Genomic DNA, 26,933 nt, shown 5'->3' on the forward strand with positions numbered 1-26,933 from the left:
AACACACATGGACAGGAAAGTCGCGCTTTCCAGAGCACGGCAACGCTGTCGGTGGAGCGAATGCCAAACTACGATCCATGGGGGTTGGTGGTGTTCCTCCGAGCGGGAGCAAGCAGCAGAACTGGATATCGCCGAAAGCTGATGGTGCAGCGCAGAACGAGCAGCAGCCGGATGTCCTGGACAGAAGCAAGGTGTTCCTCCCTCGTGAGACGCCGGACGCTAGTAATCGCCATATGAACGGTAGACAGAAAAGCAAACAACGCAGAAGCCCCTAAATGAAAAACGCATTAAGTCATGTAGTAGCCATCACTCCATCCCTGTGCACGCCATGCGGTAAAAGATGTGGTCCACGGAATCCAATACGGTGGGACGAGACTGAGAAGGACAAACAATCCAGGATGGCTGACCAGGTCTAAATCCGGCTCTGAAAGGCACCCAAGGAGACTGAGGTGGAACGCACTACATCCAGACTGGCGGCCAGTATCCAGGAAGACAAGGAAGGATTCTTTCTTTCCGAATCCGTGGAACAACCCTAGACCAGGCAAAGGGCCGGCAAAAGGAAGGCAAGACTCTACAATGCCACAGGGTATGGTAAAAGAAACATCATTTTAGACAAGCAGGCACGCTGGCTGCAGGCTACTGCCGACGACGACGATCGTTAGCTTGAGGGGGCGGCTGCGTGGCTGCTAAGAGGGACACGTTAGTACCGTCTCTCGGCGCCCAGTCCATCCAGCGGAGAAAGTGTCATGCAAACAGGAACTTACCACTTCTGCTGTCGGCATAGTAGTACTGCTGGGTTGTACTACAGGGAAACTTAGCCAAATCCAAAACATCCGTGGGAATATGATCTTCCATGAAATACCTTGGTTGCGGCGGGGCATACACGCGTTCGGGCGGTGCCGACGTTGACGGCGGGTAGCCGTATCTAGGCGATTCCTGGTGACCTGAGTAGTGCGGCTCCGGCTCCCTGCCAGGCGGCTGGCTGTATGATCCATAGGACGGGGTTGTCCTCACTTGGCCTTGTCCATATCCAGGGGCTGGCACATAGTGGGCTCCTTGCTGGGCATATCCTGACTGGGGCTGGGCATAGGTGTAGTCTCCTCCTCCATAGGCACTTTGGGCGGGCGCCCGGTATCCTGCAGACGACGGGTGGTCCGCGTAAACCTGGGAAGCCGAGGGCGGGGCATACGGCTGCTCCGGGGCCGGCGTACTGGGACCATAGTACTGCCTGGACTGGTGAGTCCTTGAATCTTGATAGGCAACTGCAGCTTTGTCAGGAGGCTTGGCCATCATCTTTGCATCTCTCGCGAGTGGGCTACCTCGTCCCTGCTGGACTTCAGCACGCCACCGCTGCGAATCCAGCTTCAAGTCCTGCACCATTTGCTGTGGGGCGTCGGGTCAGCGGGCGAACGTAGAACAGCCGAGCAGGCGCGACTCACCGATGTCAGGGTGCGATAAGCAGTGATCCAATATCCTTCAACGCCCTTTAGATGCGGGTTAGCGGAGATGCGCAGAGCGGGCAGCGCTGCGATGACTGACCTCGTACTCGCCAGTGCCGATGCCCGGCTTGACGAGGGCATCCGGGCCCAGGTAGCGCTGGATGTCAGCGGTGATGACCTCGCGGGCGATGCCATCACCGGGCTGAAACCACTGCCGGGTTGGCGTTGAGCGAGACATGGTCGATGGCATTAGACGATGGGGATGGTGTTGCAACGAAGGAAAAGTTCGCACTGATGTCAGCGTCTGAGGGAAGACGAGTGCGACGGCAAGGCTGGCAGGCAGCGACAGGTCCTAAACCAAAAGCAAGTTGCTCCGGCGATCACCTCGGGCTGAGGAGCGTGTGGGCGGGGGTCCCTCCAAAGAAAGCCAAAGGCACTGGTGGCAGCGAAAGCGGAAGAGGAAGAGGTGAGAGGGCGAGTGCGGGGCTGAGGAGAGTGGGCAGTAATATCGTCGCGGCTGTCGGTGAGCGGCGCGTGGCGGCGGCAGGGCTCGCGGCGGACAGGCCAGCTGGTTGCGCTGGGACTTTTGCGGCTCTGAGCGGGCCTGCAACGGCTGCAATTGGATAAGCCGGGGCGTGGAGCGCGACGGCGGCGGCTCGTCGCAGTAGCAGCACACGGGCGGGCAGATGACAGCTAGGCTGGTGCCCAATGCTCTGGTGCTCGCGTGGCCGGGGGGGGGAGGTGGAGGCAGAGCGCGGGAAATGCGAGAGAGAGTCGCCCTGCGCGGCCGGCAGCGTGCCTTTTGCTTTATCTTGCACCGTGGTTGCGCCCGGCGATGGATCATGGATGCTGCTGGGCCCATCCACGATGTGGACCTGGCGGGCGCGTTGGGCAGCGACCCGGCCAGGGCCCAAACACTGACGCCAGCGGCCCTGCACGAACGCAGCTAGCCCGCCCGGACGTCTAGAATTCGCGCGTCAAGCTGCTTCTTGCGCGCCTGTGGCGGTGAGCCGACCTCCAGCCCGAGTCTGCAGCGAGTCCCCAGCGCCTGCCGGGCCTGACGTTGGGCACAGCTGCAGTCGCTCGTCGTGGCCTCTGGCAATTAGCCCAAGCGAAGCACGTGTCGGCCCTCCATCGCTATGGACACGCCGTGTCGCGTCGCACTCACACCCTCTGCCCGCCCACACGTCTCACCAGCGGCCCAAGCCCTGACTAAGAGTAATACGCCCTCCCTATTACGCTGGTGGCTGTATCCCTACAGTGCGCTTACCCGCCACGCCGGGCTTGCCTGATATCATCCCGTCGCGAAGTCACAACCGCCGGGAGCAGAACATCCTACGCCGCGCCTTGCCAAACATGTCCATCGTCCAGCCTCGCGGCCGCCTCTACAGCTTGGCTGCCGCCCCCCGCGCTCCCGCTATCCTGAAACCCCACCGCGGGAAATGAATGTGTACCTCGCTGCCACCGGCTTGCGTCCTACTCGCCAGCACCATCTCTACTGGTGTCAGGCTGACCAGCGTACCCCGGTCTCGGTGCTGGAACCCGCTGTCGATCGGCCACACCTCTACCTCCTGACCTTTAACCAGGCCCAACGGATCAGCCGCATCAATATGGCCGCCGCATTCCGCAAGGTTTGCGCCAGAGACGAACGAGACCGCCTGCGCACCCTTCAGCGTCACGGGCTTGGGCCCCGACGACTTGGCCGCGCGCAGCGCTCCTCGAAACCTCTCAATCCACGCGTACACCTTGGGGAACTGCCGTTCTGATATCACCGAAGCCGGCAGCGCGCCCTTCATCTCAACGAGCCAGTCGAACGGCCATATCGCTAACCCGAGCATCAGACCACGCCTAGCTGCGGACTGGTGTCCGTCGTCATCACATGGGCAGGTCGTCACGCACCTTCAATGTCTGCCAGACTGGGGGTCGATGTCTTTAGGATCCACTCCCGCCCGTCCGCCAGCAGCGTCTCCTCCAGCAGCGCAAAGGCGTCGCGAATGTACACGAGACTTTCCGGCCGCGCGCGTATCATGGCCTCCTTGGACCAACTGCGCCCCGAGAATTCCTCCCTATCCTTGGCGAACTTGGGGTCCTGGAGGGCAGGCGTGTCGGGCGGGATCAGCGTGGCGGCGCGAGCGAATACCCCGGCGTCGGTGGTCCAACGGTCCAGTAGGCGCTCAATGGCTTTGTGGTCGCTGCCCGACGCTCCAAGCGCCCCGTCGGGGAAACGCTCCTCGAGCTTACGGAGAATAAGCCGAGTGTCACAATATACGTCGCGGCCGATGGCCATGAGCGGAATACGGCGGTAGGCGATTCCCAATTCGCGAAGGTCGGGACGAGGCATTGTCATCGGTTGTATCTGCGGTTGGCGTCAGCGTTCAGGGATCTTGGTAAGGCACACATCTGCTAAATTGCCCCCACTGGTGGCGGGCGGGAGCGGACGCACACATTGCGCAAATGCTATGCCGCGGAGCTGCAGATACCAGGTGATGCGGCGGGCGTAGGGTGAGAAAGGGTAGTGAAAGAGGACGATCTCGTTTGGCACCGACGCCATGACTCGTGCGAATTGAAGAGGCAGTAGATACGATGCGCGGCTCTTGGAGTTGGGCAGCGGGCCTGTTGCTAGTTAAAAGCAATGGGGTATCGGTACTTGCTGAAGCTGCAATCACTGCCACCGGAAGCGAGCTTGGTCGACAAGCGACTCCCGGCCGCTAACCTCGGTTCCCCCACACCAGCGACATCATCGTCGCAGAGCGGACGTTTTGACATCTGCTAGTAGGGTGCGGCCGACCAATCAATTTGGGCTGCGGGAAGTGTATGCGGCCGCGCGAAGCTAATTCCCACGAAGGAGCAAGGAGCAGCCGCGGCGCTATTCTCGCGTGGGCAGCTCAGGCAAACATCCGGATGTAGATGTGAGTTTCAAAAGTATTGCATCCAACTACCTACGTAAGCAAGATACTGTTTTGCAGGAGAAAATTTCGGAACAGCTCAGTCCTTCTGCTACAGGCCGTGCTACGTGGAACGCGAAGCATTGTTTGCCACTGCATGCATGAAGATCTTCAGTGTTTGGGGCAACTGTTTGAAGACTACCACCAGATGAATATGCGACACGGTACCCCATTTTTGTCACTTTACTGCCCCGGTTTTCCCCAACGTAGGACGCGCTGGATTCCTATTGCTGGCTTCCTCCGTGGCGACCTCTCTTCGAGTAATAGTCATTCCTATGCGGGCGTCAGGACTAGGACCGGTGATCATCGTCGATCACCTACAACTTCTTTCCCCGATCAGCGTCTGCCGCTTTGCCTTCCAAACGGTCCAACGCCTCCTCGATTAGACCGATGTGGCCTCGCAGCGTGCCCTCTAATTCGTCCATGCGAGCTTCGTGTTCCTCCAGATTGTACACGTGATGTGAACGCAAGTACAATGTCGCACCGCCGATGGCCGAGAGGTTGAGGATACCAAAAAGAGCTGCTGTGTTACGCAGAAAAGACATGTTCAACGAGATGATTCGCTGTGCCTAATATTGAAAAGCTGGGCTTTCCAGATATATATAGCAGCTCATGCTGTGCGACGTTGGAAGTCAATGATGACATTGGTCCGCACTAAGATCGGCTCTCCAGAAAGCAGCGTTCTCGGAGAGAACGTCCAGAGCTGCAGAAAGGGTCTTGGAATTATGCAAGTAATCATAATAGCCAGCTCTAGGAACATAACCATGTAGTGGAGGTAGAAGGCTGTCAATCAGCAAGATGCACGTTAGTGGTCGGGCCTCGACGCGTCCCGCCAATGACGCGTGCGGCGCTTCTACGCGACTTCTCAATCGCAGCCATCACCATCACCACAACCCAGTCAGCAACGCCTCGCCATGTTCTCCTCCCGCTGAGGCGCGCCGCCTCGACGACACATAGGCTCGCACCATGTCGTCCTCGCAACCCTTCATCGACTCCTCGCCCCTGTCCACCGGCAGCGGCCGCCGCAGAAAGTCGAATTTCACCTACCGGCACCTTTCGCAGCTCAGCGCCTTCACGACGACCTGCCCGCTGCGCGTCGTCGCACACATCGACCTAGATGCCTTCTACGCACAATGCGAGATGGTGCGCCTGGGCGTTTCGCCGGACCAGCCGCTGGCGGTGCAGCAGTGGCAGGGCCTAATCGCCATCAACTACCCGGCGCGCGCGTTCGGTCTCAGCCGCCACGTCACGGCGGCCGAGGCGCAGAAGCTGTGTCCAGACCTCGTGTGCCAGCACGTTGCGACGTGGAAGGAGGGCGACGAGCGTTGGGCCTACCACGACGACGCGTTCAAGAACATGGCGACGCACAAGGTCAGCCTGGATCCGTACCGCATGGAGTCGCGCAAGATCCTGGCGCTGATAAAGGACGCGCTGCCGAAGGAGCTGCAGAGGGTGGAGAAGGCCAGCATCGATGAGGTCTTCATGGACCTCTCGGCGCAGGTGCATAGCGTCTTGCTGGAGAGGTATCCGGAACTGGCTGGCCCGCCGCCGTATGATGATCCCACGGAGAACTTGCCGAGGCCTCCGACGACAGCGTTGGATTGGCAGACGGATCACTTGATTGACTTGGATGCCTCGGAGACTGAGGATGACGATCCGGACTGGGATGATGTCGCTATTCTGATTGGATCCGAGATTGTTCGGGATGTTCGAGCCAGGGTCTTCGAAGAACTGAAGTACACTTGTTCCGGTGGTGTCGCGCGGAACAAGATGTTAGCAAAGCTTGGATCTGGCCATAAGAAACCCAATCAGCAGACTGTTGTTCGGAACCGCGCCGTGCAGAATTTCCTCAGTGACATGAAGTTCACGAAGATCCGCAATCTTGGCGGCAAGCTTGGCGACGAAGTGGTAGCTATGTTTAATACAGACACCGTCAAGGACCTGTTGGAGGCATCGTTGGACCAGCTTCAGAGACTCGGTGATGGTACCGGTATCTGGCTGTATGACATTATCCGCGGAAACGACACCAGCGAAGTCAACTCCAGAATGCAAATCAAGAGCATGTTGTCAGCCAAGTCCTTCCGTCCATCAATCAATAATTTCGACCAGGGTCTCCGTTGGCTACGTATCTTTTGCGCCGACATCTTTTCCCGCTGCGTCGAAGAAGGTGTTCTTGAGAATAGGCGCCGACCCAAGACTATTAATTTGCATCACCGACAAGGACAACAGACCCGATCCAAGCAATCGCCTATCCCCCAAGCTAAGACGTTCTCCGAAGAAATGCTCTTCGTCCTTGCCAAGGGCCTACTTGCTTCAGTCGTCGTCGATGGACGCGCATGGCCATGTTCAAACCTATCTTTGAGCGTAGGAGGGTTTGAGGATGGTATTACTGGCAACAAGGGAATCAGTGGCTTCCTCGTTCGCGGAGCAGAGGCTAAGGCTATGTTTGCTAGCGAAAGAGAGGCCTCGTCAAGCAAGAATGACAGGGCTGATCCACCACCGCCCCAAAAGAGGCGCCGAGTTGACGAAAGTGGCATCCAGAGGTTTTTCGGTCCACGCCAAACCAGTCGTGACGATTCCGGGAACGAGCACAGTCCATCCATGAGCAGAGAAAACAGCAGAGCTGCGTCTGAGCACACCGAGCATGAAGTTCCGTTAGAGCCCCTAGATGACGGACACCATGGCCACTTCTCTACTGGCGCTGAAGATCCCGAACAGACGTGGGATGAAGTTGACCCATCGGAAATACCACCTCCATCTGCTCAACCGCCACCTGAAGGCCATTTCCACCAGACGGATTATTTCCCTACAAGCACGGAACCAGCCACTACTCACAACGTTGCTGCCCAACCTTCGCATCAAACCACACTAGATACGTTCGTCTGCGAGCGCTGCTCGACCCGTGTCCCCGTCTCTCAGCAGGGGGAGCACTCGGACTACCATGTGGCAAAGGACCTTGCAGAACAGCTTCAGGCTGAGGACCGCGCTTCTGCTGCCGCACGTCCACCCGCGCCACCCTCGTCCACAACACCCAAGCCGCGTGGGCGGGGAAGGCCAGCCGGCTCCGGCTCGTCGGGAAAGTCGGTCAAGGGGCCAGAGAAGGGGCAGATGAAGCTGGCGTTCGGCAAGGGTTGAGAAGGTGGACCGGCCGTCGTTCAGATGGCCAATGCTACGACAATCATTGTCAATCTCCACTCTCGTACCTGCATCTATCGGTGGAGACACGCAGGATGAATTGGGTTCCCACACCTCTGGTCCCGGGACGGGGTAGTATCGAATGAGGGTCTGGAACAGGCTCCATGGCGCACTGTTTCCAACAGTGGGCTCCCCCCCGCTATGACCCCCGTCGGGGAATTGGCAAAATCATTCCGTACCTGGGAGCAACAGGTACGCCCCTCAATTGGTGACGACATCTATGCCAAACGGGAGGAGATTGGGCTTCAATGTTGTTCGCGCTTGCTGTTGGGGGCCACGCGAGACTACTGCATTGCGGACCTTGGTTCAGGCGCGGCTGGCTGGATGGCTGCATGAATGGCTTGGGGTGAGGCAGCACTGCGCGCGGGAGCGGGAGCGTGAATACGCTACTGCAGGCCTTAGCAGAAGTTTGAGCGCCGCGACTCTACAAGGAAGAGGCGAGTGCCCCTTGCAGGATGGTGGCGCATTTGAGGCCAGCCAGAGAAGGTGCTATGTCGGGGGGATGCGGGTGGCGACCATCACGAAGTGCGCTTGTTCAGGTGGATTGAGGCGTGGCGCAGATAGCTCAAAAAGCCTAAAAAGTTTGCTCAGTGGCACGCGATATGACGAACGGTTGGGAGGGGATCGGCAGCGCGATTGGACCGTTGCTTCTGTCATCTTCTGCAGGGCCGTGCAAAAAGGTTGCTGTCAACCCAATCTCCCATTGCTTTTTTTCTCGTCCTTTTCTCAGATCGACACGAGGTCCCGGTCGATGGGTCGAGCCGCCCTCCGGATCAGCACAGAGCCGTTGGTTGGGATCTTGATCTGAACTGCCTTTTTGGGGCAGTCGTTTTCGGCCCCCGTTCGCTTAGCCTAGGTACTGCTTTTGCTTGCTTCTTCTCGGTCCCGCTGCCTCGGCTCCCTTTACGTTGGGCTGACTGTCGTCATACCTTTTTGCTTTTTCTGTGAACTGACGTAACCTCAGCGCTTGGGCTGTCGTTGTCTTTCTGCAATAGGTTACGGACGCGTTTGGGCTCTGCTTTTCTCTGAGCGACTTGAGCAGATGTCGCGCGGTCTAGAACTCGTTCGATTTCCCGTCGGCGTGTGGGGTCTGCTCTTCCCCCTTCCCTTTACGGCAACCCCGGCTTTTTTCGTCCCTCCCTCTCCCGCCTCCCCACGGCCACGAGCTAATCATGCAGTGCATTAGCTCCAAATCAAACACGACGACGCTTCTCTCACACAACCCCCCGTCTTCACCCTTTCTCCCGGGTTCGCCCGTAGAAATCTGACCATTCCTTTCGTCCCGAAGGTCGGCTGAGCTCAATGCGTCCGTGTCTCCCGTCCTTCCGCGCCCGCTCCGCCAGGGACATGGGGTGAACAGGTGGTAGATGAAGGTGCACGCGCACTCCCGTCTGATTAACTGCACGCCTGATGATGAGGAGGACCGGGAGTGCGTTCACCCGGGCCTCTCTCGAATGACGGACTATTGCTCTTTGCGTTACGATGCCGCGTAACATTGCTTTCCCCCCTCGTACGTACGTACGTATGCCTCGGGAGGCCACACTCCTGCGAAACGTCTAGTAGGAAGCCTTCCTCACAAGCGCTTACTACCCAGGCAACACTGCAGACCTAGCTCGTTGGACAGGAAGACGACTTAAACCTCACAACCCTCCCCCCAGCTGAACACCCGCCGCGGTTAGCGCTCACGCCTGCCGATCCTGCCACGCGCGAGCGTTTTGACAGGGAAAAAGATAATGCGGGATGGAGGATCCCGTCGCGGGTTGAGTGGGGAGAAAATAATGGGGTGATAATAATTCGTTTTCCCTTCCCGATACATGCCTTGGCTCAGGCACGCGCCGCCAGGGTCGGAAAGTCCCTTGTCGCTGCCATTTGCCGATCACGTACGGTCTGGATCGTTTGTTGTTGTTTTTTCTTTTTCCTTTCTTTTTTTTCTTCTTTTTCCTTTTCGACGGCACGGCACGGATGGAACGGCCTCTACGTCGTCGTGCAGCGCTGATCCCTCGTGTCAAACTTGCTCGGAGTCGGAGTTGACAGGGTGTACACCAGCCACGTGTGGCGCAGGGACGGGAAGACGTCATACGCTCCGGGGTGTGTTTGGGGTCTGGGATTGAAGGAAATGCTTCGGCAGGCTGACCACGATGGGCTGGATTACAGAGCGTAAGAATTAGCTAAGAAGTATGCCAGTGTTATGGTTGAAGGGGTGTCCATTCTCAATTCTGCTTGTTTGTAGGGACATGGAGAACTGAGTATGTCCGGTGCTGACATGCGTGTGCAACACGTGTTTGTGGCACATATATGCTTCTCAAACAACGTCTATTTCGTGCAATATTGAACTAAGTTTTCACAATTAACTTCATCAGAAGGCAAAGTTAGAATTCCTTGAGAATCAAATCTATTTTCTAGCACGTATAAAAATAGGTGCAGAGCTGCCCAAAAGAAAAATAGTGCGCTTCATCGCCACCCACTCATAGTGATTAGAGTATTACTGAGCGCTGAGCATGATGTCAAATTGTCAAATCGCAGGAAGGCAGTAGGATTCGTTTGCTTGTTTTTGTGCAGAGCCTTGCGGCTCGAAGCCTCCAAGGACTCTTCACTCAAAGGTTATGATTGAACGCGTTGAGGAATTTATAATGGCTGCCCACAATCCTGGTCGGAGCATCCTCGCCCAAAAGCATCACATCTGACAGCAAGGCCGGACACAAGTCACGTAGTGTTGTAGGGTTCCTGTCCCGTCATGTGCTGCCTTTCGACCACATGAGGGATAGGAAAGAGAATGATTGATATATAAGCCGGATTAGTAGCTATTGGGATATTCGAGACATCTCCCGAGGAGATGAGTAAGTAAAAGCAGCAACGGAAAAATACCAATCCTCGGACTGTTGTAGAGCTTTGCGGAGGAAAATTGCCCTTAGCATAGATGTTCAAGTTCCCAAATTATGACGCAGATGACATTGAATACAGTCGGTGTTCGGCAACAAAATTCCTTGCAGATGGAAATTGGACAAAAGAATTAATAATAGCAAAGAGATGCTGATGAACAGCATTTTCTGACCACGCTCACTATCTTCGGGTTAGTATCATTATCCACGAGATTCATTTGACGGCCCCGCATTGGGGCAGAGCGTCCTCTAGATGACAAGTGCTATATGAGTTGAATTGGGTATGAAGATACCGGAGGCCGCGGTGTCTTCTGCCAAGATGAGCCGCTCCTAGTTTCAAGATTATCACCGCAATTCAAACAATATGACCTGTCTCTACTAATTGTCACGGGCAGCTCAAACAAATTGTATGACGTACTTTGCTCGAGTGGATGGGTATACGGTCTCTACTTTTCATCAACTTCAAGTGATAATGAGCAACATCCTCATGATTTGATGGAGACAGGAAAGCCTGTCAAGTCTTCAGAGAGCCACGAAATATGAAATATCACTATCTGCAAACCACGGCGGAACAGTTCGTGACGGTCACTTCTACATAAGCAGACGAAGTGGAACACTGCCTGCACGCGGATTGCTACCGCAGAGTAGCTTCCGCAACGACACTGGACTCTCACAAACTCAGCATCGCCCCCTCCCTTTTAACCTCTCAACAAACCAGCGCCACCAGAACTCCCACTCAGTCACATGCCACAGGTGCATGGCCCGTCGCGAGCCGTCCTCGAGAGTGACCCCGCAAGTGACGCCATATGGCTAGTGTATCACACCAGCGCCCTCCCCAATGACGCGCGAGGGCGGTCAAATGACGCCGACGCCGCCTCTCCTCCTGCTGCCGAAGCTCGTGCCCCTCTGTGCCGCTCTTCGTTTTTAAGACAGGCTAATCGTGGGGGTTCTTCGGTTTGTAAATGGAGTGTGGATGCCCGCTTGGGGAGCACATGCCTTAACTAAGGAGATACTGCTCTTTGGCGGTCTTCTGGCCAACCAACCAACTGCGTGCAGCGGCCTCTCGTGTTGGTGTCAGTGAAAGGTGGTGGATCTCCGTAACCGAAAGGTAGAGGGAGCCAGCATGTTTGTGTCATGAAGCACTCCACCAAGTGTACATCATGATGAGATGCGGAACCTTCCGCATGGTGTTAGAACAGACACTATGTAGAGGAAGACAGCCGGAGAGTGAATCTAAAGTAATGAATTTTGCAAGGAAAAGCAGTCGCTCTTCACCGTGGGTCATCCAGCTTGGACCATGGGACAACTTGGCCAAGAGCCGGGAGATATCTTTCGCCTGGGCTTATAAACTACCAACATTGCATGTGAGTCACCAGGTCTGTGAACCCGAGCGAACAGGTGGGTAGTGCCGTCATGGGACTGGTCAGCAGAAGTTGCTTTGAGAATGTGCTCAGTTGATGTTCTTTGTCGAATTGAACCGGCCAGTTATGCACGAAAAACAGTCACTTCATTCAATCCCCGGACCGTACAGCATTTGGATAGGTAGCACAAAACTGTCAGGAATAAAGTCTCAATTCCCTCTCTTGTCTACGTGTCTATCGTAGCAATCAATCGGTATAGAACCGCTAGTAATATCCAATCAACCATAATTTTCCAACGCCAAACAAATATTGTCAGCTGCTCATTCCTGAGACAGCACTAAACCAGAGTTTCTCCCCGCTTATCCAGCATGATTTACGCGCCGTGGAAGAAGACGCGCTCGTTGAGCGGCTTCTGGTCCTTGGGGCCGGCCTCGCCGGCGCGGCCGCCGAAGACGAGCTGGGCGCGCAGCTGCCACTCCTGGGGCACCTTCCACTCGTCCTGGACCTTCTGGTCGACGACCGGGTTGTAGTGCTGCAGGTTGGCGCCGAAGCCCTCGGCCTCGAGGCCGGTCCACAGCGCGAACTGGTGCATGGCCGACGTGTGCTCCGACCAGACGGGGAAGTGGGCCGCGTACAGGGCGAACTTGCTCTGGAGCTCCTTGACCGGGGCGGGGTCCTCGAAGAAGAGGATCTGTGGAAGAATTGTTAGCAATTGCACTAGATACGAGCAGCATGGTCACGTACGGTGCCGTAGGCGGCGCGGAAGCCGTTCAGCTTGGCCTCAGTGGCGGGGAAGGCGTCGGCGGGGACCTGGGGCTTGAGGACGTCCTTGGTGATGTCCCAGAACTTCTCGTGCTCGCCCTTGAGCAGGACGACGACGCGGGCGCTCTGGCTGTTGAAGGACGAGGGGACGGACAGGACGACGTCGTTGACGATCTCCTTGATGCGCTCGTCGGAGACGGGAGAGGTGTTGTTGAGCTGGTAGTAGGTGCGACGCTCCTTGACGGCGTCGAGGAAGGGCTTGGTGGAGGCCATTGTGGTGGAGGTGGTGAAGGCGCGGAAGGTGCTGGTAGTAGAAGAGGTTGCTGAGGCTGGAGTCAGTGGTTTGGAGAATAGCAGTGAGGTTGCGGCGGGCGCGGCGCTTTTGTAGCAAAGCGTGGGAGACAAGCGGGTAAGGATTGGTAAGGATTTCTTAAGCAGGTGTGGGGCAGCCATGTTTGAGGAGGGCGTCTGTACAGAAGATGGCGTGGAGATATGCTCCGAGAAGAGCGGCGACCAGACCGAAAAGAAATGCCGTGAAGCGCATGGAAGCTGTGACGGAGCGGATTCAGACTTTCGGAGCCAGGATGACGGCGGCCTTACTCGAGACCGGCGGGCTCGACCAGTTAACCAATTGCACGCGGTTGCATGAGCTCACGCCTCATGGGCCGAGCCGGCGTAGCTTCGTCAGGATTCGCCATAGCTTAGTTGACGTCGTATCGGAGTTGCGTGACGGAGGGACTCGATGGAGGGGCAGCTCGATAAATCCGAAGGCCTCTCCGATCAAGCTTTGGCCTCCCGCTCTGGCGCCCCGCGGAATTGCCCCGCCGCCAAGGACCCTGCGCACGAGAACGCAGGTACGCCACCAATGAGCTGCTTACCAAAACTCAACACCAACTAATGCCATCTCGGGCCTATACACTCCCGAGCAGCTGTCGCATTCGTAAGCATCTCATCTTGTGAGCTCGTCGTTGTATGGTGCCATTCGGAGAACGGATGCTGCTCCTTCCGGTGCTGAGAAATGCGCGACGCCTGACCGCTTCCTATCCCAGCCTTCCCTTCTGTACAACGACTCGAACTCGGCCGAGAACGGAAGTAATCGTGCGTCCTGCTGTTAGCATCTCCTGTATAAAGTCTCCGTCTTCTTTATAGCAGGTTGAAAATGCCAGCTTCGACTTCTTCTGTACTGGGCTTTGAAAAGCCCCTTATTACCTGATTGCATGGTCTCATGATGAGTGTACCGACGATTCGGCGCGATCAGTAGCCACGATGAAGAAGGTCGCCTGTATGCTTGTCAAAGATGATATCCAAGGTGTCGACCCGATCCCAAGCAGGGGAATCCGACTTCTTTATGCTCATCGCAGTCCGGCATGTGGACACGGAAGTTCGGACATTCGCTGGCAACGAGATCCTGTGCACCCGCATTAAGCGAGGATTTCGTTGCCAGCGAATGTCCGAACTTCCTTGTCCACAAACTGTTCCGGTTCGTCCGCTAGTAATCTTCAAGCAACAGTTGCCAAGTACGCACCAAACCCGCACGAATTTTCTCTCCTCAATGAGTAAAGTGTCGGTGAAATGGCGAGAAGGCTAGACAAACCCTCAAAAGCTCACGCATAGAACCTCGTAACTGCACTGGAGTTGGCATCCCTCCAGCACCTTGTCTCAACGGGCCACTGTCCACTTTATTCTGAACAAAGTTATCCGAGTGACACCTGATAGAGGAGATGTCCGCTTAAAGTACCGGATCATCGCTAAAACATGAGGAGTACTTGCATGCAGAAACATTTATATCTCAGGCTATGCGTTATGAGCGGAGTTCAAAGTATCTCTTTCCATACGCAGGCTTTTGCTCAGCAGAATGAGCGTCGAGCTGCTGGGTCTACAAGACCTTGTTTAACGGTGTATCACACCGACGTCGCCCGGCCGGAAAGTCACGAGAGCTCGGTTGAGTATCTGCTTAGAGTCCCCACTTCCCGAATAAGATGGCGCCATAGGATCATCCCACGCTGATCTGAGCCTAGAAACCCCCACACGCCTCCGCCGGTTCGGGCCGCCGCTCACTGTGTCACTGCGTTGAGAAGATCTTTTTCTTCAAAGCTTCCACCGACAGTTGATAATAATCGGGTACGAGGTCTTCTAGTGGATGGAATCCAAATCAGAGCTCGTCGGCTCGGGTTGCGCAATTCAAACCATGCTTGTTGGGCTGCATTTCTGCGACGGATGCGGTGGAGGGGTCCAATCCTATAGACGGGAGACGCGGATCACAATGTTGAAGCTTCAGCAAGGGAGGCGAGTAAAAATTAACTTCGTATAAAAGTCAAAAGCAAGAAGGAAGATCATGGAAGGGTTTCAATTATTATCGTTACCATTCATTACTCATTCGATTATGCTTTAGAGCTTCTGGCCTTCGCCCGGCACCTCGACAACTTGGTCAATACCCTCGTAGGGCGGGATGTCCAGGCCGTATTTCTCTGCCATAGCCTTGGTCAGGAACCTGCATCATTTTCGTTAGACGATTCATTCTACAAGCAAAATTCTTCAAGGGGATAGTGGGGTTAGCGTGCTCAACCCACCTTCCACCAAGGAAATGCCTGCCCTTGAACCACTTCACCAGCGGCTTGGGCGCCGTCAAGCTGATCAGCGCGGGCGGGTTGAAGCCCTTTCCCGGTCCGGAGTCGGGCGGGCCGGTCTCGATGTTCCAGCTCGACGGTGCGTCGACGGCGAGAACGGGCACCTTGGTGTCGCGCAGGGCCTCGATGACCCTGGGGAAGGGCTCGCGCACCTCGCCGCTGAAGCTGAAGCCAAAGATGGCATCGACGACGTGGTCCGCCGCGCCGAGCGCCGCGTCAAAGTCGTCGGTGAATGGCACGTTCAGGTCCTCGAGCTGCTTCCGCAGGCGCTGGTACAGCTCGTTCTTGCTCTGCTTGGGGTAGTAGACGGTGGGTTGGTAGCCGTAGTGGTGGAGGTGGCGGGCCGCTACGAGACCGTCGCCGCCTGTATTTTGTTAGTGGGGGTGCTGTGGTCGAAGCTGGATGTCGAAGTGGTACCGTTGTTGCCGGGCCCGCAAGCTACGAGAATTCGCTTGCCTTGGCTGAGGGGCTGGAGCTTGAACACTACCAACTGATTAGGCTTTGTCATAATGAGTGCAGCAGACAGGCTCTATACCAGCTTGGGATACTGAAAGGCCAGCCAGCTCCATCAGTTGGTCGATAGAGAAAGCACCGCTACTCATGAGCTCCTTGTCGAGCTCGGCAGCGTTCTTTGCGGAAAGAGTCTGAGAAAGAGTCAGAGTCTGTTCGTTTATGTTTTGGCCATCACTCACCTTGAGAGCCATCATGAGCTTCCTGGACGTCCGAAACATGAAAGTGAAGGGTAACGGGAAACGAAGTTGTGGTTGTCGCGCAATGGAAGACAGGCGGGCACAGAACATTACATCACATCACGTTGATCATGTCAGCGCTCCGAAAGAGGAAGCAACGCTACCGCCACAAGCAATTTTTGAACACCTTGACGTCCACCGACCAGTCTCCACCCTAATTATCAGTCTTCATCCTCAATTACCACGCACAGACTGCAAACGTGCACAAAGTCGAGGAAGACACACCCAGAGCCCTGATCCCTGTCCAGAGTCGGCAAAACATTTCCCCGGGGTCTGTCCGAGAAACTTATCGTGGATGGGCTCACGACGGCCGTGTCGCGCGTCGGCAATAGCCAGTAATACCAGCAATTGTTCTCGCCCCAACCCCACCGCAATCATGGTCCTCAAGATACGGCTCGCGCGCTTCGGCAAGCGCCACTCTCCCTTCTACAACATCGTCGTCGCCCACGCTCGGTAAGCAATTGAGCAGCACCACCGACCGCCGACACCACGACACCAACCAGAAGGGAACCTTCCGGCAGCTAACATTGGAACTGCACACAGGACGGCAAGGGACAGCAAGCCGCTCGAAGTCCTCGGTACGCAAACACACACATCATTCCCGTGGTTAAGCCTCCGCCCCGCCGCCGCCGCACACCTTCCGGCCGGACATGGCGGAGAGCTCCGTAGAACAATTACTATTCAGCGGAGAAATTCCGTGACGTATTTGGCGTGACTGACGATTGGGCTCTTCTTGAAGGCACATACGACCCGATTCCCAAGCCCGCGAGGCCGGATGACCCCAGCGGCCGCCCGTACAAGGACATCAAGCTGGACCGGTCGCGCGCGCAGTACTGGCTCGGTGTCGGCGCCCAGCCTAGCGATACCTGCTGGAGATTGCTGTCTATGGTACGTCCAAACCAGAAGTGGAGTGGGGGGTGGGGGGAAGCATTCGGCGGGTGTTTTGTGGCAGGTCTGAAGAAGAGGAAAGAGCTATGTGAAAGAGGGGAATCCGGGGAACAGAATGTGGCTGACGAAATTCTGTTGAATCTTAGGCTGGTCTGCTCGAGCCCAAGTACCGCGTTGGACAGATCCAGCAGCAGGTCATTCAGGCGGACGCGAAGCACAAGGCCAACCCGTACAAGGAACGTAACCCTCCCGCTGAGGGTGCATAAAGGAATTTCGTAACGCGAGGGGGGTCGGATGGAGGCTTGCGGGCGAATATTCAGACGAGGACGGTTTGCATTGGGTTTGGCGTTATGGAACATTAAGGGATATAGCCCTGTTGGAGGGCTCACGTTGCTTGCTGCGTCAAAAGATGCACTTGTACCAATACCATGTACAGAAAGAGGAAACGAGCTGAAATGCTATTGTTTGCGTGGACGCTTTCAACAGGAGTGTGAAGCTTAATTGAAAAGCAGAGGCGAAATTTTGGTGACTGAAATTAATTATTAGAAACAATTAAAAAAACAGTCACCCTCCTACTTCTCATCTACTAGGTTGGTACCATAAGGGATAATGAACTGACAAATAAATCAATGAACGATATCCGAGCACCAGGCACCCGATCTATGCACCATACCCAACTCCAGCCAAAGCAGAAATGATGCGGTCTTCTTATCCACTCCTTATCCCTCCTCAATCTCTGCACTAATTCCCTTTAGTGCGCCGCGATCAAGAACGTGTTGGTTCCCAGGCAAACAACCATGACAATCAACCCATAAATCGCCAACGCAAGACTCAGTCTTCTCAAAAGCCCCCTTCTGAAGCTCCTTGTCTTTGTCGCCAAATTTCTAAGCAGAAGACCCGATTCTGTCATATTCTCTTCGTCTCCAGAATTCCAACCTTCTTCATCATCCTCATCCTTGAGGAGGCGCTGGTGGTGCGGGCTATGGGGGGATGAAATCTTGTAGTAAAAGATACCAGGTAGAATAAAGCTGATAGCCGTGCTGCCGGTGCTGCCGACGTAGGCAAGCACCTTTTCGAGCGAGGAAACGGTCATGGCGGTTATGTAGCTCAGTACAATGATGGTGGTAGTTATGATGGCGAAACGCATCTCGCTCATTGGCTCAGCCTTGGGCTGCAGAGGAGCCGCGATGGGCCCGTTGTTCGGCTTGGGCGGTCCGAGAAGCGGAGCGCTGTGCTCGCTTGACGGAGAGCCTTCATTAGTACTCGTGCGAGAAGATTTGGGGGCCCGCTGCGGCCGCCAGTTGATAACCGCGTCGATGGACGCGCGGCATGGGTGGACCTGTAGAGGGTAGGAGAACATGACCAGGATGACGATCGCCAGACGGCCAATGGTCGAAGCAGCGGACGGGGCGTCTAGAAATTGGTAAGAGACATGCAGTTTGCGGGTACGTCAGGTGCACTTACACATGCTGACGATGTTGCCGCCAACTTTATCGCCGTAAGACAGATACCCGGTAATACCAACGAGAATGTAAAGAGAGCAAGCCAGGCCGATACTGGCGCCGACAACAGATGTAGTCCGGAAGTGGGAGTTGTCAAAAATCTCATTGAGAATGGAAAACATCTGGAAGAGTCAGTGTCTAGCTTGAATAAAGCAACCTGGTAAGCTTACATTCTGGTGGCACGTGTAGGCAAAGACAACTACAGGGAAGACGGAAAGGGCGGCAACCGGGCCAGACCATCCGATTACGTGAACCTCGCCGCGGTCTGCCATAGTATCTCCCTTGAAGAAATGGGCAAGAACAAGGATGACGAGGTAAGTAATCGACACCAGCGCTATCATGCTGGTATATTTGAGAGAATCGAGACGACGAAGGAAAGACAAGGGAATGACAATGAGCCTATAAAAAGCGTTAGCATTTCTCTGTGTTCCGGCGAGAGACCCAGCCGCTTTGCAGATCGGCAAAGGATGCGGCGGCGTAGGGGGTACCAGGGGAAGAGACGCACATGAAAGCCGTGACCCAGAACTGACGGTCCACCAGGAATCCGATTTCTCCAGCAGCATCGCTAAATCCTCTTACAACTCCAGGCATGAGATCTCCGATGATGATCAAGTAACTGACTCCAACACCGAAGCACTTGATGGCGATCGCAGCATCGAAAACAACGGCGGCATTTGGATACGTTATCTTGGAGAGCGAGGCGAACGAGGCGGTTCCGCGATCCAGGTATTTGGCGCATCTAGTTTGGAGGTACAGGCCGAAGCCCGCTGTGAGGCCTGCCCACACGATGACGCAGCAGCCTAGCAGAATGCCCATTTGCGACAGGGCGTGCGGCATGGCGAGGAGACCTGCGCCCAAGACTTCACCCCAAATATCCGTCAGTGTGTATTCTCGTGACCGTGAGGGGTGTATGCGCACTCGTGTTGACCAGGTTGATGACGCTGCTAGCCCATGTAGCCTGTCCAGCGAAGCCGACGTCTCGTTTGCCGTGGCGCGACCTGGCGCATATGTTAGCAAGACATGCAGCGCAACATAGTAGAAGAGCGCAGACTGACCGTCTGCCTCTGTGAGAGGCTGCGCTCGCCGGCCTGTCCTCGAAATCCGAGGGACCGGCGCTTATCGCCGCATAGGTAGCCATGTTGGGATTTGTGATCCAGGAGGTATCGCGCGGGGAAGCAGCAGTCGCCGGAGGTGCACACCTCACTAGCAACTAAGTCATTAAGAAATGGATAGAGCAGTCGCGGCGCAGCGCGGCGATAGTGCAGAGCGAGCCGATGAGTCGCGTTAAAGCTGTAATGTCTTGCGTGCGAGCGGAGATGTCATGCTGGCAAGCCGCCGCCACGGGCGCTCGCGGATCATCCCGCCAATCCAGGGTTCTCTTGCCTTATCCGGCGCGCTCTTACCTCCGCAGTACCTACACCACCCATCCGCCCGACCGCATTCCCCGCTCAGCAACCCATTATGGCCGAAGATTTGGACGAGGTGCTTTTGCAGACGCTGGATATGCTCGAGTGGCGCCTCCGCCGCATCGAGTTTGTCCTTGGCGGTAACGTCTCCGCCGAGAGCCAACACACCGACGTGCCCGTCACGTCTCGGATACAGAAGCTCGAGAGCCGCCTGTCCAGCGTCGCCGGCAACTCACGCGCCATCAACGACATCCTCCAGCTACGTAAGGCATAAGAGTCCCATGGATTGCCCCGGTTCCATTTGCCTGACGATTTCGCCTAGAATCCAAGCACGCCGACATCTTCGCGCCGACCGAGCCGCCTGCGCGTCCTCCCCCGAGCAGCATGGACGATCCGACGCCCGAGATTAAGCTCGCTACCATCCTCACCGAGGCCCCGGCGTACCCCGCCACCGCTTCGCAGCTGACTTCGCTGCATGACCTTCCTCTGCCACCAACAGAATCGTTCACGTCACTGGTCGCACTCTCGCCTCGCATCGCTCAGCTTGGACAGACACAACTAGCTCAGGCATACGAAATATCGGAGCTGAGGAAGAGGAGCGGGAAGGCTGTGTTGAGATGGCACGAGATCATGGTGTTGGGCCAGGGCAGATGTTGGGCTGAGTGGGACTCGCGGGTCCGCGAGGCAGAGAGGGAGGTTCGTAGGGAAGAGGTCAAGATCGAGCGTGAATCTGGCGGCGCTTGAATTGATCTGCATGACAAGGAGAGCGGATATTCATGAAGGGAATGGAGGCACGCTGGAGAAGCGCAGACCATGAGGACCACATGCCCCGATCCGTGCGGGCGTCATCATTTGATAGGCACTTTGCTGTGGCTGGAGAGGCAGTCAAGGCAACATCAGGCATGCGGCTTTAGGTCACAAGTGTGGCAGGGACAGCAGTGCACGGTTGTGTGGAGGCATGGCGACGGCAGCAGCAAACACATGGTCCAGCCATTCCTCGCGGCACGGAACCGCGGCACGCAGACGGGACAGTGCATGCGTGGGCCTAATCAAAAGGTGGAGACATAGGGTTCGGGGAGGTCTCCAGCATGAACATGTAGCTAGCAGCGGGCTCCCTGCCTGTCGACGGATGGGTTCGGAGCACCACGCTAATATTCCAAATGTGGATGCGTTTAAAGATGAGGTCTTCTCTCCCAAGGGTCAGTGGCTCGCATGCGGTCCGCGAAAATATGCACGCGCCCTGTTCCCTGGAATTTGGCGAAGGCGGAAGCGGGCTGGACCGGGTCCGGAACGTATGACGAAATGCACAGGCCGGAATGTATGGTTCTTCAGAGACCGTCTTGCTGAGGGGCAGAGCGAGCGGGAGACAAGCTTTTCTGATGTTCGCAGGGAGGTGGAGCTTGACGCGGAAAGGGCCAGTTACAGCGCCGTCTGGGAGACAGGTCGCTGGTGGTGTCGCGGGCGGCTTTCTGGCGCCGCGGAGCGGGTTCTCAAAGTCTGGGCCCGGGCGCAATGGACAGAGGCGAGACGTTGGAGGAGCGTTTCATCGACACGCACTGCTGCCGCATCGGGCCAGTGAGGATCAGCAGCCGTCGCATGGACCAGCGCCTAACGGCAGCTAGGGAAATGGTGAGGCTGGCCTGCGAAATAACCACAGCGACAAATTTCGGGCTCGTGGGCGCGCGTTGGGGTGCGACAGACGGCGCCAGGCGCAGCACTCACGACGCTGTCTCGGATTACGATACGGTACGGCGCGGCAACGTGTGCAGCCCACGCCAGCGCAGGCGAGACAGGCCCCTTTGGGCGGCGTGCGTAGGCGCTCTCATCCATTGCACGACGTGGCGGTGCAGGAATCTCACACGATCCGCGCGATGGCCGGCAGGACGAGGCAGGCGGCCGGCAGGCAGAGGATAGCGATCGGTGCTGCAATAAAGACGGAGCCAGCGAGGGCTCCCCGCACGCCTGATTGAGGTGTCGTGCCAGTTTAATTAGTGACTGGACGAGAAGCGCTTGATCGCTGCAGCTTCGGCGCGTGTGCCCGGCCCGTGCGTCAAACACTGCCGCGCCGCTCTCCTATCGCTGCGTCCTCTCCAAAGACACGCCTCGACCCCGACGATCCGGAGCCTCTCTCACCATCCAACTGAAGCGTCTCTCCCGCGGCTGCGACCTCCAGACCCGCAACAAGACGCGCGCCGCGCACCCGCCGTGAACGCTGTCCGGCCCGCCGCTGAGGCTCCGCTTTCTCCAGTCCCCCGTCGCATCTCGTAGGGCCAGGCGCCTAACCACCCTCATTCGCTACTCTCGTCGCCACTCTCTTGAACCTCTCTTCTCCCACTCCCACCAGTCGACTCCTGCTGCGCATTCCCTGCTCTCCTCAGTCCACCACGCGCCGTCCGCTCGCGCCGCCGTCCTTCTCGAACCGCTCCGCCCGTGCATAAATGCCCTCGCTCGAGTCGCCCAACAGCCTTAAGAAGATGAATTACGGCATGCGCAACCGCTTCGGCTTCGACAACATCCTCGGCGATCCGTTCGCCCTGTCGACCATCTCCATTAGCATTGTGAGTCGCCCGCTGACCGCGCGCCACCCGCGCCCAGATGCTGACCGTCGCACAGCTCGCATGGATCATCGCATTCGTCGGCTCGGTCATCGGTAGCCTCCACGGCGAGTTCCCCAACTACACCTGGTGGGCTCTCGTCTACTTCTTCTGCTGCATTGTCGGTGTTATCATCGTCGTTGGTTCCGAGTCCGAGGACACCTACCACGTCGCGGTACGAAGCCCGCGCCTCGCTCCCCGCACGATTCCGTACCTAATATTGGAACAGGTCTCTAGCTACCTCGCCGCAGGCTTGGTCTTCACCAGCTCAGCCGTCAATGCCACCGTCTACCAGAATGACTCCGCGAAGGAGGCTGCCGCTGCCGGCTACATCCTCCTGTCGATGGTTGCTGTGAGTTCCCGTTGACGGATGCCGCCGGCCGTCTCGATTCTAACATGCGTAGATTATCTGGATCTTCTACTTCGGCTCGCAGCCCTCGGCCTCGCACCGCACTTTTGTTGATTCGTATGCGATGAACAAGGAGGGTCAATCCGTCCGCAACTCTCGTCCCATGTCGAACAACTACAGTGCCCGCCCGCAGACGACGACCACCCAGCCGCAGCCTCAGATGTACACTTCGGCCCAACTCAATGGCTTCGAGACGTCATCCCCGGTGTCCGGCTACCACGGCGGCCCTGCTGGTGCGGCTGATCGCAACTCTACGGCACCGCGCTTCGGCAATGGCATGAACGGCACCGCCAACCCGGGCGCACAGCCCGAGCAGGACGCACCCACTGAGTACCCGTACCGTGCCAAGGCCATCTACAGCTACGAGGCCAACCCCGAGGATGTCAACGAAATCAGCTTCTCCAAGCACGAGATCCTCGAGGTGTCGGACGTCAGCGGACGCTGGTGGCAGGCGAGGAAGCAGACGGGTGAGACGGGTATTGCGCCAAGCAACTACCTCATCTTGCTATAGATGCACAGGTTTCACTCATGCCTGGGACGACTGCTTTTCCTTCCTTTCTTGCTACATGGATACCTGGCTTAGGTTTCATTTCCCGGGACGCTCGAGCACCTCACCTTCTGGAGACCGTTCGCGCATCGGCTTGGACCGGTTTCGCGACGGAATCGACTCGTGGGTTCGTCTTTGGAACATCCTTGGGAGACGCTCTTGCGCCGCTAGATACCCGTTCTCTTTTCTGATACCTCCCGCTGGCTTGGGCTTTTTCTAAAAAGGGTAACAAAATTCGGTCTAATCACACCGACCACAACCACTCGTTCAACCGTCCCCTTGGATTCAGCGACGAAATTCCTTTATCTCGGATGCGCTACATCCTCTACGACGAATCATGTCACGCGCTACTACCGCCTGCGGACGCACCACTCCGGACTACTCAAGCGCTGCGGACTTCCCTTACAATTCTACTATTCCCGGACTGTAATCTGTCGGCTGGATCGAAGATGGCCACAGCAACATCACCGGTTTTTCTCTAAACTCTTTTTTTGGTTTCTGCTGAAGATGTGCGTTCATGGAATGGGCTATATCCGGTTTTTTTGAGTTTTCCTGGTGCACAGTGCAGTGCAGGTAGTGGTTTTTTTTTTTGTTGTTGCTTTTTTGGTTTGCAGTTGCGCTCCAAACATTTGCATGGCGTTGCTGCGACTGAACGCGTCTCAATTCCCTTTGGGTTGGGACCACGGAGATTCACACTGTTGCGGCGCTGAAACGGCCTCTCTGCTGATGGTGTTCACAAGCTGCCTATCACCCTTCCCTAGCGATCAAGTCCTTTTGCCTTTTTCACGTGTGTAGTCGTTTTTTGAACCCGCGCCCCCAAAAAATATCCGCTGTGGCGGAATGGGAGGAAAAAGCAAAGATAGTGTGGAGGGGAGAAATTGGTACAGGCGAGAGAAAATTGGATGCCTTTTGTTTCCAGAACGCGAGAGACCCAGCTGCTTTTTTCCTAGTGTACATGAAGTCAAAGATGTGATTTACATTGATATTGAAGAAAGTCATGAGAGAATGCTTTCAGTCCTGTCCCTACATCGTTCCCAAACATATCTCTTGGCTCAGCCACGCGTGCTCCCCCTCTTTACGTCATTTGTACCTGACATGGTCGGAGCATGGTTACCATTTGCGGCTATTCTCTTACTGATCTGCTGTTAGGAAGACGCAGCTGATCCGACTGATGATGTTTTAGGCTCGTCATCTTTGCCGAGTGCCGACACTTTTACTGCTTAAAGAGCCGAATTGATAGTTATATACTCTACCAGCGAACCCAAGTCTTCCGCCTAAGGGTCTTCGGACCTATGGCACGGATCGACGGTGTCGATGGTGATGAAAATCACCGTCCACCTCTCCACCACCTTCCCCGCTGGGATCAAAGGGGGAAAATCTGCGAAAGTGGGTTTTGTAGAGGTATGTGGCCGGCGGGGAAGTGTCCCTTCGGGTAGACCACCCCAAGGCCACTGTGAGCCTTGACTTTTTGTGTGTTTTTTTTTGCTCTATCATTTCGTACGTCTTCTATTTTTTTTTTTTTTGGTTGTCGTTGACGTTGTTTTGCGAGACGTCAAAAAAAAGAGCGGGAGTCTAGTCGTGAGGTCGTCGTCCGTCATCGATCAACCACCACAGACACATCATCCTTGCCTCAGGTCCCGTTTCAGCCCTACGGCAGCATGCGCCGCACGCCGCGCGCCGCGCGCCGCGCACCCGCCCGCCAAAACACGACATGCAGGTGAACGTGTCTCGATTGTGCGCTGGGATGTGCGTGGCCGTACCTGCGTCGTCGTCGTGTTCGAAGTTACATACGTGACCGGGTGCCTGGGTTCTCCCTTGTTCGGAGGCGCCGGGGATGAATGTATACAGGGTATATGTGGAAGGTACGTTTGATTGTGGCTGAAACAGCAGACGGATGGCTGCGGCTGCGTGTACCTGGATACGGGTGTCAGCGGTGCCCGCGGCGCCTCGCTGACCGGTGGACGGTTGCTTGTTCGTGTTCGGCAGAACGAAAACGGCGGTTCCGGCTGGAATTGGGAAGGGGTGGTCTGGTGGTGGTGGATTAAGCGCGAATGGTGGTTGGCTTTGTGTCACGATTGAATTTCGGGTCCCAGCGTCGCCGCCGCTTGTTTTTTGCGTTTGCGGTTTTCCGGGTTGAGGGTTTGTTTCGTTAGTGGTGGTTTTGGATGTGGTTGGTTCGCTGTGGTGAGAGCTTCATTTTGCTTGTGTAAGGGTCTGTTGAGGTCGAGAGAAACGAGGTCGTATTGGCTTTGGTCGGATGTTTTGGCTTGGGCGAACTGTCACCTTCCTGTTTTATGGGTTTCAGGTTCACTCCCTGCACTGCACTTTTTGTTTTTGCCTTTTTTTTCTCCGTCGGGGGGTGGTGCTTCTCTGATGATATTGGTCGAGCAAAGTTATTGGCGATGCTTGTCACGAATACGGCGTGGTAAGTAGTAATTCTTCCGCATTTACATAGCGCAAAGTGAGTTACAGATATGTGATTGAGTTCCTACCGTACATTCCCTCGCCTTCTGAACCTTTCAACCGCTTCCTTTCCTAATTAAAATCGGCCAACTCATTTTCAGAAATCATGGTCAGCGGTCAATTGAGACTACATTTGAATGGTAACATATGTACACATACACACAATGCTCTTTATATTCCGGTGGTCCGCGCTAGCAGGCACTGTTTCAGTTTTTCCTAACGTAGAGTGGTCTCAGCTGTTGGCCTCAGGGAGAATGAAGACCTTGTCCTACAACAGATAGCTGCTCTATCTTGGTAACAGTATTCATGAATGCGCATGTGCATGATATACTTTGACTTACGGAAAGCTTAAGGAACACGAGGTAGTCAGCCGACGTTTTTCTTTCTTTCTTTCTTTTTTATTTTTTTTATTTTTATTTTATTTTTTTGAACAGCTTACTTTAAAAGACTTTCACAAGCTCTGCACTTACAATTCCATATCTAGAACCCCATCGAACGTCTTTAACACAGCAAGAAACAAACGACTACTACTGGCCTGGCCCGCCTGCTGTAGTAGATTTCTTCCTATGTGTGGTTGTTGGGAGAGGGGGGTTTCAAAGCACTTCTTTAATTTTGAAATATCATTTCTTAGCAAAATTTTCACGCATCATATCTTATCATTGATGATTTTAAAGGTGCTCGACGATATTGTACATCAGCATTAATGATTGATGAGATATCATTGGCAAAAATTGCCCAGACCCGCCTCAAAACGTCGAGCCTTTCGTGACCGCAAAACCCAAGACAGAGAAGAGTGGTCGTCGTTGATAAATGTTATCAGCAACTCGGTATTTGTCAATACCTCGAAGCCAACTGCCATGGCTTTGAGGTGTCGTGATCCTCTGCTTGCTTTAAATATGGATGTTCCTGGGGGGATTATTCGCAGTGGTAAATAATGGATCAGCCGGTCGAACGCTCGTGACTGAGCGCAGCCGGAACCGGTGACTCCCAAGCCTTTAACCGCTTGGATGTTCGCTGCGGACTCACGTGTGCGGCAGGCCCGCTCACGGACGCCCACCTACACATGATGAGGCCTCAATAGACTATGACGTGGAACTGATTGTGGCAGCAGGTACATCACGCGAGCTTGGATACCCGCTGGGCTTCGAGGTGATATAAGAGGGTAGA

At 55.7% G+C, this 26,933-nt stretch overlaps 9 protein-coding genes across 9 annotated transcripts; 4 read left to right on the top strand and 5 right to left on the bottom strand.

Moving 5' to 3' along the window:
• Window positions 1-636: 636 nt before the first annotated feature.
• On the bottom strand, window positions 637-1,689 carry LTHEOB_7481 (Transcription factor; the record flags this gene model as incomplete). The annotated part of the gene is made up of 6 exons (XM_035516852.1): window positions 637-686; window positions 765-802; window positions 863-1,262; window positions 1,320-1,383; window positions 1,440-1,484; window positions 1,540-1,689. 6 exons carry the CDS (start codon window positions 1,687-1,689, stop codon window positions 637-639), a joined length of 747 nt encoding a protein of 248 aa, XP_035371452.1.
• A 1,135-nt stretch (window positions 1,690-2,824) lies between these two features.
• On the bottom strand, window positions 2,825-3,990 carry LTHEOB_7482 (Glutathione s-transferase; the record flags this gene model as incomplete). Its single annotated transcript, XM_035516853.1, has 3 exons — window positions 2,825-3,291; window positions 3,339-3,795; window positions 3,883-3,990. The coding sequence occupies 3 exons, from the start codon at window positions 3,988-3,990 to the stop codon at window positions 2,825-2,827; spliced, it is 1,032 nt and encodes a 343-aa protein (XP_035371453.1).
• A 1,360-nt stretch (window positions 3,991-5,350) lies between these two features.
• Window positions 5,351-7,519, top strand: LTHEOB_7483 (DNA-repair protein UmuC-like protein; the record flags this gene model as incomplete). The annotated part of the gene is made up of 1 exon (XM_035516854.1): window positions 5,351-7,519. One exon carries the CDS (start codon window positions 5,351-5,353, stop codon window positions 7,517-7,519), a length of 2,169 nt encoding a protein of 722 aa, XP_035371454.1.
• A 4,673-nt stretch (window positions 7,520-12,192) lies between these two features.
• Window positions 12,193-12,854, bottom strand: LTHEOB_7484 (Nitroreductase family protein; the record flags this gene model as incomplete). Its single annotated transcript, XM_035516855.1, has 2 exons — window positions 12,193-12,510; window positions 12,564-12,854. 2 exons carry the CDS (start codon window positions 12,852-12,854, stop codon window positions 12,193-12,195), a joined length of 609 nt encoding a protein of 202 aa, XP_035371455.1.
• A 2,115-nt stretch (window positions 12,855-14,969) lies between these two features.
• LTHEOB_7485 (YjeF-related protein) lies at window positions 14,970-15,939 on the bottom strand (the record flags this gene model as incomplete). Its single annotated transcript, XM_035516856.1, has 5 exons — window positions 14,970-15,072; window positions 15,152-15,572; window positions 15,626-15,691; window positions 15,744-15,852; window positions 15,901-15,939. The coding sequence occupies 5 exons, from the start codon at window positions 15,937-15,939 to the stop codon at window positions 14,970-14,972; spliced, it is 738 nt and encodes a 245-aa protein (XP_035371456.1).
• A 394-nt stretch (window positions 15,940-16,333) lies between these two features.
• Window positions 16,334-17,111, top strand: LTHEOB_7486 (Mitochondrial 37s ribosomal protein; the record flags this gene model as incomplete). The annotated part of the gene is made up of 4 exons (XM_035516857.1): window positions 16,334-16,410; window positions 16,501-16,535; window positions 16,697-16,845; window positions 16,992-17,111. The coding sequence occupies 4 exons, from the start codon at window positions 16,334-16,336 to the stop codon at window positions 17,109-17,111; spliced, it is 381 nt and encodes a 126-aa protein (XP_035371457.1).
• A 485-nt stretch (window positions 17,112-17,596) lies between these two features.
• On the bottom strand, window positions 17,597-19,485 carry LTHEOB_7487 (Amino acid transporter; the record flags this gene model as incomplete). Its single annotated transcript, XM_035516858.1, has 6 exons — window positions 17,597-18,258; window positions 18,310-18,469; window positions 18,518-18,746; window positions 18,853-19,207; window positions 19,266-19,345; window positions 19,403-19,485. The coding sequence occupies 6 exons, from the start codon at window positions 19,483-19,485 to the stop codon at window positions 17,597-17,599; spliced, it is 1,569 nt and encodes a 522-aa protein (XP_035371458.1).
• Window positions 19,486-19,808: 323 nt separating this feature from the next.
• On the top strand, window positions 19,809-20,497 carry LTHEOB_7488 (Nuclear distribution protein RO10; the record flags this gene model as incomplete). Its single annotated transcript, XM_035516859.1, has 2 exons — window positions 19,809-20,016; window positions 20,076-20,497. The coding sequence occupies 2 exons, from the start codon at window positions 19,809-19,811 to the stop codon at window positions 20,495-20,497; spliced, it is 630 nt and encodes a 209-aa protein (XP_035371459.1).
• Window positions 20,498-22,191: 1,694 nt separating this feature from the next.
• LTHEOB_7489 (High osmolarity signaling protein) lies at window positions 22,192-23,267 on the top strand (the record flags this gene model as incomplete). The annotated part of the gene is made up of 4 exons (XM_035516860.1): window positions 22,192-22,311; window positions 22,367-22,522; window positions 22,577-22,699; window positions 22,752-23,267. The coding sequence occupies 4 exons, from the start codon at window positions 22,192-22,194 to the stop codon at window positions 23,265-23,267; spliced, it is 915 nt and encodes a 304-aa protein (XP_035371460.1).
• Between the last annotated feature and the right edge of the window lie 3,666 nt (window positions 23,268-26,933).

Source organism: Lasiodiplodia theobromae (genome assembly GCF_012971845.1).
Source record: "Lasiodiplodia theobromae strain AM2As chromosome Unknown scaffold_22, whole genome shotgun sequence".
Classification (NCBI taxonomy): domain Eukaryota; kingdom Fungi; phylum Ascomycota; class Dothideomycetes; order Botryosphaeriales; family Botryosphaeriaceae; genus Lasiodiplodia; species Lasiodiplodia theobromae.